This window comes from Pseudonaja textilis, chromosome 5 (genome assembly GCF_049901715.1).
Source record: "Pseudonaja textilis isolate UNSWEBS1 chromosome 5, rPseTex1.2, whole genome shotgun sequence".
Taxonomy (NCBI): Eukaryota; Metazoa; Chordata; class Lepidosauria; order Squamata; family Elapidae; genus Pseudonaja; species Pseudonaja textilis.
In genome coordinates, this window is record NC_141994.1 from 43,268,374 (window position 1) to 43,280,411 (window position 12,038).

General features: G+C 34.6%; 1 protein-coding gene across 2 annotated transcripts in view; it reads right to left on the reverse strand.

Moving 5' to 3' along the window:
* The window catches only part of BLTP3B (bridge-like lipid transfer protein family member 3B), a 72,201-nt gene that overhangs the window by 39,604 nt on the left and 20,559 nt on the right, over positions 1-12,038 (reverse strand). For both annotated transcript variants that reach the window (XM_026698036.2, XM_087934650.1), the window contains exons 6-9: positions 10,961-11,101; positions 5,548-5,718; positions 3,887-4,067; positions 586-669 (exon numbers count right to left, since the gene is read on the reverse strand). In XM_026698036.2, the coding sequence (XP_026553821.1) occupies positions 586-669; positions 3,887-4,067; positions 5,548-5,718; positions 10,961-11,101 (577 nt within the window). The remainder of the gene's footprint in view (positions 1-585; positions 670-3,886; positions 4,068-5,547; positions 5,719-10,960; positions 11,102-12,038) is intronic.

The window sequence follows — 12,038 nt, forward strand, 5'->3', positions numbered from 1 at the left end:
TAGTGTAAAGAACTTTTTTAATGACTCTCTTGCTTATCCTTATATCCTTATTGGATAACTTTAAACTCTAGTATTAAGAGAGGAAAAATCCTCTGTAGAATTTTCTCCATTCTATATATGATTTTATATTCCACTGTAATGATCATAACTACCACTACTCCATTTTACCCTTGTTTAACAAGAAAGGCCCAAACATCAAAGCCTTTCTTCACAGGAATTATTTTCAAACGTAATGATTTTTATTATTCTTTTTAAATCCTTTCCAGCTTGGAAACCTTGGAGTTGCTGCTGGAGATGATGAGTGTATTGACTGAAGACATCTAGATGCCAACAGATTGGGAAATACTGTGTAAGAGCTGCTAAGAATAACTTAAATTCTCAGAACACTATAAATAACTATTTCCAAACATTTCAGTATCTTTTTGAATTGGGTTAAGATACAATATAGCCTATTGTGCAAAGTTTCATATCTGCAACACCCTCAGTTCACTTTGGTCAATAACATACTATATGTAAGATTTACTGTGGAAAAATTAAGTGCTGATCAGGCAGTTTTGCAACCAGAAAACAGAATTCAACTTTTACCTGCTTTGTGAAATGGATAGTAGTCTATAGTTAATTGACTAAAGGACAGCTGCATAGCACCTCCTGAAACACGCCTGTTTGCATCTGTAAAATAATACAATGCATAATATTACATGTCATGTTCTTATTTATTTCCTCTGGAAGGAAAATATTGTGGTTCATTTGAAGCAATATGCTTCTCTTCTTGGTGGCTCTCAAATCTGCTGCACTGTAATTTTATTTAGGAAAACAATAGAAACTAAGCAAAATTATATAAATTTTTTTTCTTTCAAATTTTTTATTAAGTTATAGAGTATCATAAAATACAAAGTCCAAAAGTAAATAGAACAGTGGGAGTGGGGAGGGGAAAGGAGGAAGTGAAGTGAGGAAACATAGGGGGGAAAAGATTTGATGTTAATCAATTTGATTTGATTTGATTTGATGTTAATGCCTTATTTTACTGTAACAGAGAGAGTCGGAAGTTAATGCTTCTCTTTCTTTATAATACTCTATAACTTAATAAAAATTTTGAAAGGAAAGATTATCTAAATTTCTTTAACAAAAAAAGTTTTTATTTTTTAAGACAAACATATACAAACAAAACATAAAAACATAAAACCATCTTCCATTTTATATTCATACAATGTGTCAGTTGGTTACAAATCTTTTGTGCTATCCTTTCGTAGTCATTATTCACAGTTTATATAAATTTTCACATTGTCAAACTAACATATGCTTATATATTTATCAGTTATTAATCATCCATGACTAAACTATTTATTCCATCATTTTATATGAGATATTCCAAATTTATATTATACTTTCATCCAATGGTTATATATGTCTATATTATATTTTATATCAATCTATTAAACTTGTATTACAAAATTATCTAATCTATTATATTACCATGTCTTTTTGTCCAACCATTCATAAAACAAATCCCATATCATATAAAATTGTTTTTCTTCTTGTTCTCTAATTTCAAATGTCAGTTTACTCATTCAGCACGGTCCATAATTTTCTTAATAACTTCCTCCTGCATAGGTATTTTATCATTTTTCCAATTCTTAGCAAATACAATTCTAGCCGCTGTTAAAACATTTACAATCAAATATTTCAGCTCTTTATTGTATATTTCCAGGATAATTCCCAATAAAAAGATCTCTGATTTAAAGTCTATGTGTTGTTTTATCATTTTTTCCAACCATGTGTGGATTTTAGTCCAATATTTTTTTGCATCCGAAAATGTCCACCACATATGGTAATATGAACCAGGTATCTGGTGACATTTCCAATGTTTATCCAATTTGCTTTTAAACATTCTCACGATTCTCGTCAGGGGTAGATGCCATCTGTAAAACATCTTATACAGATTTTCTTTATATGCAGTTGACATTGTCATTTTATAATTTTGAGACCACGATTTTTGCCATTTCTCTAAGTCAATCCCATATCCAAAATTTTTCCCCAAGCAATCGTTTCTTTAACTTGTTCTTCCTCCAATTTAAATTCTAATAAATATCCATAAAGATTTTTAATTACCTTTTCATCAGCACCAATCAAAATTTTGTCTAAATCAGTCACCTTATCATAAATACCTTCTGTTTTAAAATCTTTATCAAATCTAGATTGTATTTGCAGATATGAAAACCAATTCATTTTTACACCTTGTTCTTCCAACGCTTCCATAGATTTAAGTTTACCCTTTTCATTCAATATCTCACCATATCTAACAGTTTGTTCCTTTTTATATATTACTGGATAGGAAGAAGCTTCAATGGTAGATATCCATAATGGAATTTTTAAGTAATTTTTTCTTTTTATCTTCTCCCAGTTCAAAAACAGTGCCTCTCTAATGTAATGTCTTCTAAAATACCCGTGTTTTAGTTCCCTTGTACCAAAGGAAAGCATGCCATCCCAACAGTAAGTCATGCCCTTCTAAGGTCAATAGTCTACAGTTCCTTAATGTTATCCATTCCTTTACCCACATCAAATTTGTCGCCTGGTAATATAACTCCCAATTGGGCAAGGCAAACTCTCCTCTTATTCTTGCATTTTGTAACAGTTTAAGTTTTATTCTCGCTTTCTTACCCTGCCAAATATATTTCAGCACAATTCTATTTAAGTCTTCAAAAAACTCTTTCTCTAGTCAGATTGGAATTGTCTGGAAAAGATATAAAATTCTAAGCAATACATTCATCTTAATTGTAGATATTCTCCCAATCAATGATAGTTGTAAGTTTTCCCATTTTGTCAAATCTGTTGCAATCTGCTGTTTGAATTTAAGATACTTATCCTCCTTCAGTGTGCTACATCTTGGTGTAATGTATATCCCTAAATATTTAACCTTAACCTTCCTGCAACCACTTGGACAGAATGGGTCTGATTCCACCTATCACCTGCAATGGGCAGTTCCGGGCCACTCCGCTTAGGCTGTCAACTAAGAGAACTCACAGTTTACTCAATTGCTCAACTGGTTTCAAAGGGAGGTCGGGGGATCTTTGTGCCCCTTGCAATCCACTAGCATCTTCGAGGGGAAGGTATGCTTCGAGTGGGAATGCAGAGATTGCTGTCCATAAAACTGAGAGCTAAACAGCCCACCTGTCTCCTACCTTCTTCTCAAGGTTTTGGAACGGGAACAGGGCAAGATAGGTACCGTATTTACGCAAACCACACCACAGACTACAATGCAGAAAACAAAACTATATTTGTGGATTACCCTCGCCCTTGTACTGTCTGAAAAAGAGCCGCCAAAATATCCCACCAACCACACAAGGGAGAGCTGAAGCCGGACTCAACCACCTGTCAGTGGTCAAGCTACAAGCAAAACCTTGAGAAGAAGGTAGAAGAAAGGCGTGCTGTTTAGCTCACACACACACACCCCAAATTAGATTCGCTTCCAATCCTTTTGATATACCAAAGACCATCAGGATCTGGTTATGCTATCAGGCCTGTGACTCCCAGAGAACAAATAAATGTTTAAATAGCTTCACGACTATTTTTATCTTCTTTTTGCCTAGACATGATTCTTTGTTTTTATAATATTTACTTTTAAAATGATTTTTATATTTTTATATCTGTAGTTTCATATGTGGTTTTATCCATTTATTGTGCTCTGTTCAGCGTTGTCTTCAGGAAGATGGCAGAAATCTAAGTTTGATTAATAAACAAATAAGATACTGCTATGCACCAACTGATATTTAAGAACTAGTGCATAGATCTAAAAATGTACAAGGAAAATAAACTGGAAATATATAGTAATTTAACATAGAGTCATACAATTTTGGTAAATCATAAAGATAATAAATAAAGCTCTTGCCCTTTTCCTTGGTGTAAATATCATCACAGATATGCAGATCCAAATGAGAAATTGCTAGATGATAAGAGGTTTCCTTAACATCAAAATCATTGAATAGTCTTACAATTGCATCATTTTGATCAGAAGCTGCTGAAGACTGTTGAGTTTTCGTCTCCTGAGAATTGTATGCTGACATGGAACTCTGAAACAATTTAAGTACAACATAATCTTCACTGAAACACCATAACATAAAAACATGCTTTTATATTAAATAATATTTTCAAATGGAAAATAAATTATACTTTAATTTTCAAAGTTATTTGGCACAGTTATTACTATTAAATTGACAAGAATGATACTGCTGAGGTGTAGCAGTTTAAATTCAAGACCTTGCGAAACAGATGTTTTTCAAAGTAGTATTCAAAATGTTTCTAGAAATTACAGCTGTGTGAAAAAGTCCTGCACGCTTTACAGTTTATGTCATTTTTTTGGATAGGCCATTGATTTTATGATATTTTATGCTAACTGCTATGCAAATATTGTTATATTTAAATAAATACTGGTGGTTTTTAAGTGAAAAGCATAAGCTTTTCACAATTTGGTGCTGTTTGGATGGGGATTGTGAATTTTCTTGCATGCTTACTGTCAGCTTTGAAATTCAGCTGCCAGTTTTTTTAAGAGAGTTGGAGGAGCTGATAAGTTCAAGGTTATTCTGTATGTTGTATTAAGAAATTCCAGTGGCAGTTAATTGGTTCTCGTGATTTATGAAGTGTAGAAGTGGGAGGAGAGAAGGTGGATTCTGTGTAACGCGTGAAAAATTTTCACTTTGGGAAATTGCCTTTGACGTGCCAGATCTGTTCCTAAATAAATCAATTGGAGAGAAAATGTCTCGGAGTGATTGATATCATGGATACTTTCTGGATGCCTTATACCTACAAGGCATGCTTACAATGACTATGAAAACAGTTTAACTGATGCATACCAGTGGCATACGTGTTGCAATTACTAAGGCTGATGCTAGTGTTTTGTTAACATTTTATTATTTGTGGCCCTGAAAAGAACCGTTTAGGTAACCAAACATGGTTACTAATATGAAATTGGCCAGCCCTTATTGCTTATCAACAGGAGACATAAACTTTCACTTTCATAAATTTGCACACAGCTGTATTTAATTTGATTTAATTAAATTTATTCAATTTGGGCACCTAACTCTAGTCAACACTAGACAGCACAAAATACAATTACAATAAAATACAATATGATAATAAATACAAAATAAATTAAGAACAAGAAAAATAAGAACAATAGCAAGATGGCAGTCTGGCCAACAAGTCTTTGCCACCTAGTGCAATTAAGTTATAAAGAGATTCAAAGCAGAAAATAATACAAAAATATGCAAAACTAATTTAATTCCAACTTTGTCCAGTATGATATACTAGTTATTACACTGTCTATTCTAATAATAAATGTTCGTAAGAATAGATTCTTCTGTCTTAGAGGAATAATATTACACAGCAAACTAAAAAAATATTTTAACCTTTGTTATTCTTATATAATTCAAATTGATACTACCAATTTTGGGGAAAAACCCTAATGTTTGAAATAGCATAGTAGCACATTTAGAGTTTTCTAAACAAATTTGTATCAATAACATTAAGACATAAAATACCTGATTTACTTACCTGCATAGGTTCAGAAGCAAGGCTTTTTCTCTGTTCAGCTGATTTCTCTATTGCTTCACTAAGGGATTTAGCATACTGTACCATAGCTTTCAACTGGGAATCAGTCAAAACCCACAGTAAATCATCCAGTATTAAAATTAGTTTGGATGCCACCACATTGCAATCTTTTAACTGTCAAAGGAAAAAAAGGTCAATTTTAAATATTGTTTTTTTAATATGTTTTATTAAAAGTTTTCTTTCTTAATACAAAATACAAATGAAACACATATACATGTATTGTCCCCCCTGATGAATATATTATAGCAATAATAGTTCCTCCCTATTGCAAAGCAGGCCCACAATTTAGAAACTTCTGCAAATCTATTTGCTACCAATTGACCTGTCATCTAGCTAATATATATAAAAAGGTAGTTAACAGCAAAATTAAACTTCAAAGCCTTCTGTAAGCAATCTATTATTTTATTTAGAAAGTCTGGGTTAGACAACATCACCACCAGATGGATTCGTAACTGGCTGACCAACTGCACTCAACGTGTAGTCATCAATGGAACTGCATCTACTGTACATGGAGGGAAGTATGCAGTGGAGTACCCCAAGGCTCTGCTTTAATCCCAGTACTCTTCAACATCTTCATCAATGACTTGGACAAGGGGATAGATGGGGAACTCATCAAATTTGCAGATGACACCAAGCTGGCAGGAAAAGCCAACATTCCAGAAGATAGGCTTAAGATACAGAAGGATCTTGACAGACTTGAACATTGGGTGCTATCTAATAAAATGAAATTCAATGGTGAAAAAAGTTCTACATTTAGGCAAGAAAAATCAAATGCACAGGTACATTATATGTGGTACCTTGTTCAATAGTAGTAACTGTGACAGGGATCTTGGAGTCCTAGTGGACAACCATTTAAATATGAGCCAGCAGTGTGCAGCAGCTGCCAAAGAAGCCAACACAGTTCTAGGCTACATAAACAGAGGGATAAAATCAAGATCACGTGAAGTGTTAATACACTTTATAAGGCATTGGTAAGGCCACACTTGGAATACCGCATTCAGTTTTGGTTGCCACAATGTAAAAAAGATGCTTAGACTCTAGAAAGAGTGCAGAGAATAGCAACAAAGATGACTGGGGCAGTGGTGATATTCTACCGGTTTGGCCAGGTTCTGCCGAGCCAATAGCGGCGATGAGCAGTGGAGACCGAACCGGTTCTTTCCGCCTCTCTGCTGTAAGGCCCACCTGCCCGCCCAGGCTCCCATACTCACCTTTAACCTCTGAATTTGAAATGCAGCTGGTTTGCGTGGCACCTCTGCACATGCACAAAGCGCACCCACCAAACCATGCCCACTGAACCGGTAGTAACAATATTTGAATCCCACCACTGGACTGGGGGCTAAAACGTATGAAAAACGGTTGCAAGAACTGGGTATGTCTAGTCTAATGAAAAGAAGGACTAGGGGAGACATGATAGCAATGTTCCAATATCTCAGGGGCTGCCACAAAGAAGAGGGAGTCAAGCTAATCTCCAAAGCACCTGAGGGCAGGACAAGAAGCAATGGGTGGAAACTAATCAAGGAGAGAAGCAACTTAGAACTAAGGAGAAATTTCTTCTTTTGATTTGAGAGAATAAATGAATTTTCATTATTTCACTCTAAATCCACCAATTAGAACTCACTCTCATCTTCTTCCTTTAAATAAGGTTTCTTGGGGTTACACCCAAAGAGGTATTTTAAACAAAAACTTTTCTTTGCATTTATCTTCTTACTTTATAAATTGCACACTTCACAAAGTGATTCTTGAAATCTGCATTCATTTAAGTTTATTACACCATAGATAGGCATGCCATCAAAATTCCTTCATTCCTTCACCCATTCCTTCATCCAGACCAAACAACATGCCTTAAAATACAATTTTAAACCTGAAAGACCCAGACCTTTTTCTTTGGCAACCTGCAAGAATTAATATTCAATTCTGGTTTTTTTTCCTTGACAGTGAATTTTAAATACTGTTAACCATTTCAGTTTGGAAATTATATTTTATGTAAGGTATTGGGAGAAATTTTAAGCAAAATGAAAAGATTTTAGTTTACAAACTAGAACTTTTGTTCAAATATGTCTATATTTCCATGCCCTACATGGAAAGTCCTTTAATAAACAGTGAATAAAGACCATAGGCACACATGAATATGAAGCCTTATTATTATTGTTGGTGGTGGTGGTGGTTGTAGTCAGCTAGATGTTTAGGCTGGATTTGGAATTTTTACCCATCTATAGAGTCCTTCCCAAGGGACTTGATAGGCAGATACTATTTGATGTGTTAATGGTATCATAGCAGGATGAAAGTTGTTCCAAGTAAAGCTGCTTTTGCAATTGACTGGTGGTGATTTTGTCAATGCTGATGGAGTTTAAGTGTCTAAGTTATTCCAGATTGCACCCAAGATACCTATTGCTATTGTATTATCTTTGCTTTCTTTTGTCACAGTTGTTTCACTTTTATTTACATATCTTGTATTTTGTTATCTTCTCCAGTTCTTTCTCTTCTGTTTTTCTCCAGGTTCTGCTACATCCACTAACCAGAGGTTTTTGTTTTTCTTATCAACAATTGTTAAATCTGTGGTGTTCTGTGGCAGGTGCCTGTTTATTTTAATTCTAAAGTCCCAGAGCAATTTAGTTTCTTCATTTTCTATGTCTTTCTTTATTTTATAATCCTGCCAGTTCTTGCTTGCAGGCAAATATTTCTTGTAGATCTTTCAATGCAGCATTGTTGCTACTTTGTCATGCCGTTGTTTGTAGTCAGTGTGATCTTCTTGCAACAGCTAACTAGATGATTCACTGTTTCTACAGTTTCTTTGCAGAGGTGGCATTTGCTATCTGCTGATATCTTCTCAATTCTGGCTTGGTCTCATACAGCCAGAATTAGCCTTCTCTCTCTTCAGCTTTCCTGCTCTTAGCCATTGCAGGTTATTATCTGCTTTCCCTATTATATTTTTAGAGTAAATGCTTTGTCTTCCCATACCTCCACTCTGTTCTTCATTTGGTCCTTCTTGTAGAGCAGCTTACTTACTAGGTTTTTCTTGAATACTAGCTTCAAAGCATCTCTTTCACTATCCTTCAGATATTCTTCCAATGTCCTTTTTTCTTCTTCAACCATCTTATTTACTTGTAACATTCCACACTTACCCATTTTCCTTGGTTAAGTAGAGTATCTCAACATTGATGTGTGGATGAATGGCATGATTCATTGATACTACTTTTCTGGTTTTCCTATCCCGGATCTTTAGTTCTGCTTGAGTCCAAACCACTATTTCAGCTGTTGTACCTAATGACTGGAATTGCCCAGGTGTTGATTGCCTTGATGGTATTTCCTCTACTGAGTTTGGAGTATCATCTTCACTCTCTTTATGTGTTCATTTTTAACCCTTCTAACCTTCTAGTCTTCATTTGGTCTTTCTTGCAGGCTAGTTTGGTTTTTCCAGTAATCAGTAAGCTTATTATTATTGGTGGTGATGGTTTGTCACATAGTCAGCCAGATGTTCAGACTCAATTTGGCATTTTTGTCCACCTATTGAATCCTTCCCAAGGACGTGGGATAGGCAGATGTGGATGTTTGAGGTATCATCGCAGGATGTAAATTGTTCTGAGTAAAGCTGCCTTTTGCTATTGATTGATGGTGAATTTGTCAATACCAATGGTGTTCAAGTGGTGCTCCAGTTGTCTGGGAATTGCACCCAAGGGGCCTCGGATTATTGGTACTGCCTTTGCTTTTTTGCCACAGTTGTTTTATTTCTATCTGCATGTCTTTGTATTTTGTTATCTTCTCCAGTTTTGTCTTCTTTCTGTATGCCAAGTATTGCCACATTCAATATCCAGACTTTTTTTGTCTTTCTTATCGATTGTTTTAAGTCTGGGATGTAATGTGGAAGATACCTGTCCGTTTGAAGTCTAAATTATTATTTATTCTATCCCAACAACTGTTCACAGGTGTTTTCTTTAAGTTGTCCGTGTTGGTTAGAGTTTTCACAGAAAAATGTTTCATTCAGAAATAAAATAGTATTCCTTACTTATCTCTTCTTTACAACCAATTAACAAAATGAAATACACATAGGAATTGTACTGAATAAATACAAAATAGGTAAAATATAAAATTTAGGCTATGCCATACTCTGCTTTCAATGATATTAATAGCCTTGCCCAACAAATGTCAAATTGTCAAAGCAGGGATGATGAATGGTGAACTGGGTTTGTCCCCAATTTCTTTATAGAAGGAACTAGCTTCTTGTACTGAAGACATTTCTTTAAAAAATAAGGCCAGCTTTTAAACAAGTCAACTGAGTGATTTTCTTCCATTTCATCATAAGGAAAAAAAGGTGTGCTTTCTCTGTAGCAGCACCCGCTCTATGGGACAGCATCCCCCAAAGATCCAGGTGGGGCTGACTCTATTAGTTTTTTCTAAGGCTCTGAAGACTTGGCTATTTCCCAAGGTGTTCAGGTCAGGTTAAGTGAACACTGTTATAGACAAGAGTTTAGAATCGGAACATACCATTTACCTTTTACATCATGGATCATGCCATTCTATGAAATGGGTGTCCATATAAATTAGCTAAATAAATAAATATCAGTGGTCATGGTGCTTCAAAGAGACTTGACAGAAAGAGACTTGCTTGAGGGCAGATCAGAGATCCAACATAGTATCTGACCAGAGGGATGAGGACTACCAAACAAAACCTTGGAAATGAAAAAAGAAGCAAGTTTCTCACTGCTTTTATTCCCAATATTCATTATGAGAAAAGGAGATTTTTCAATCTACTTTTAGACTAAAATGAAAGTTAAAAATGTCATTTACAGCAACAAGCAAAGGGTTTCACCAAGTTTTTCAAAATATCCTTGTGAACTAAGTGGATAAATGTGGAGAAGAGGATTCAGAGAATTTGCAGCTTTTTATACAACATATTTGAAAAGTCAAAGGGAATCATCAGTTAAGAATGAGGAAGCGGTACAGTTATGTAGTTAAAAAGGCCAATATAATTGTGTGCCATATAAACAGAAGAATAGTATACAGATCCAGGAAGTAACAGTTGCATTGTACTCTGCACTAGGCTGACTGTATTTGGAATACTTTATTCAGTTTTATATACGTACCTTAAAAGAGAAAAACTAGTGAAGTTTTCATAGAAGAGTTACTACAATAATATGAAACTGGAAATCTGCCACAGAATGTTCAATGGATTTCTACATTGACCAGAAATATGACTTGTTAGGTCCCTTCTAACTAATATATTACATTACTACATAACATTTTATTCATTGCTATTAAAATGCTCATAAATAAAATTAGAATTATTTATGCTAATTATTAACATTATTTTTATTTAAATAAAATAATCAAATTGATTTCAATTCAGTTTGAGCATTACCCTTCTCTTAAGTATGATTCTAATTTTGGACTGGTTGGTAATCAGACGAACTGGAGCACTCATGATTTCATGCTGACAGCTTTGGATTGCATCTGCTTCTATTCTGATCATCTGCCAGTTGATTTCTTTAAACGTCAATACCTATAATAAAACATACATAAATTAATTAAACATTAAGTAGAGTTTGTCTAAGTGGGTGTATGCGTGTGTGTTTGTGTATTATAAAGCAGGCATAGCTGCTTCTCTTTTTGATTCCAAAAGATTGCCAACTGGAATTCAGTTTACATTTGTTAACTTTCATTCTTTAAGATTAAAAACTCAAATTTGTTATTGATAACTAAAAAGAAAAAAAAGCACATCCTAAATCAAGACCACAAAAAGCAATTTAAGAATGCAATGTGTAGGTTTGTGTATTTTGACTTTTGGATTTATTTTGTAACAGTTTAAGCTTATTATTAAGAAGAGATCATAGAATCACTCTCATTAATCTAGGGGGTGACATGATAGCAGTGTTCCAATATCTCAGGGGCTGCCACAAAGAAGACGGAGTCAAGCTAGTCTCCAAAGCACCTGAAGGTAGGAAAAAAAGCAATTGGTGGAAACTAATCAAAGAGAGAAGCAACTTAGAACTAAGGAGAAATTTCCTGACAGTTAGAACAATTAATCAGTGGAACAACGTGCTTCCAAAAGTTGTAAATGTTCCAACACTGGAAGTTTTTAAGAAGAGATTGGATAACCATTTATCTGAAGTGGTGTAGGGTTTCCTGCCTAAGTAGGGGTTGGACTAGAAGACCTCCAAGATCCTTTCCAACTCTGTAATTCTATTCTATTCTAATCTATAAATCCTGTAGAACTAATGAGGCCCTGGAAGATTAAAAAAAAGATGTCATCACTAAATGTGAAGGAAGAGGATGTAGGAAATTACAGATCTTTCAGTTTGATATCTATAGTAGGAGACATCCTTGAATAACTTGTTGAGCAGACTACTTGTAGGCAGGTAAGCTGCATTTAATGGAACCAGCATGTGTTTGTCACAAACAAATCATCACAGGAATAACAGATTTAGTATATCTAGACC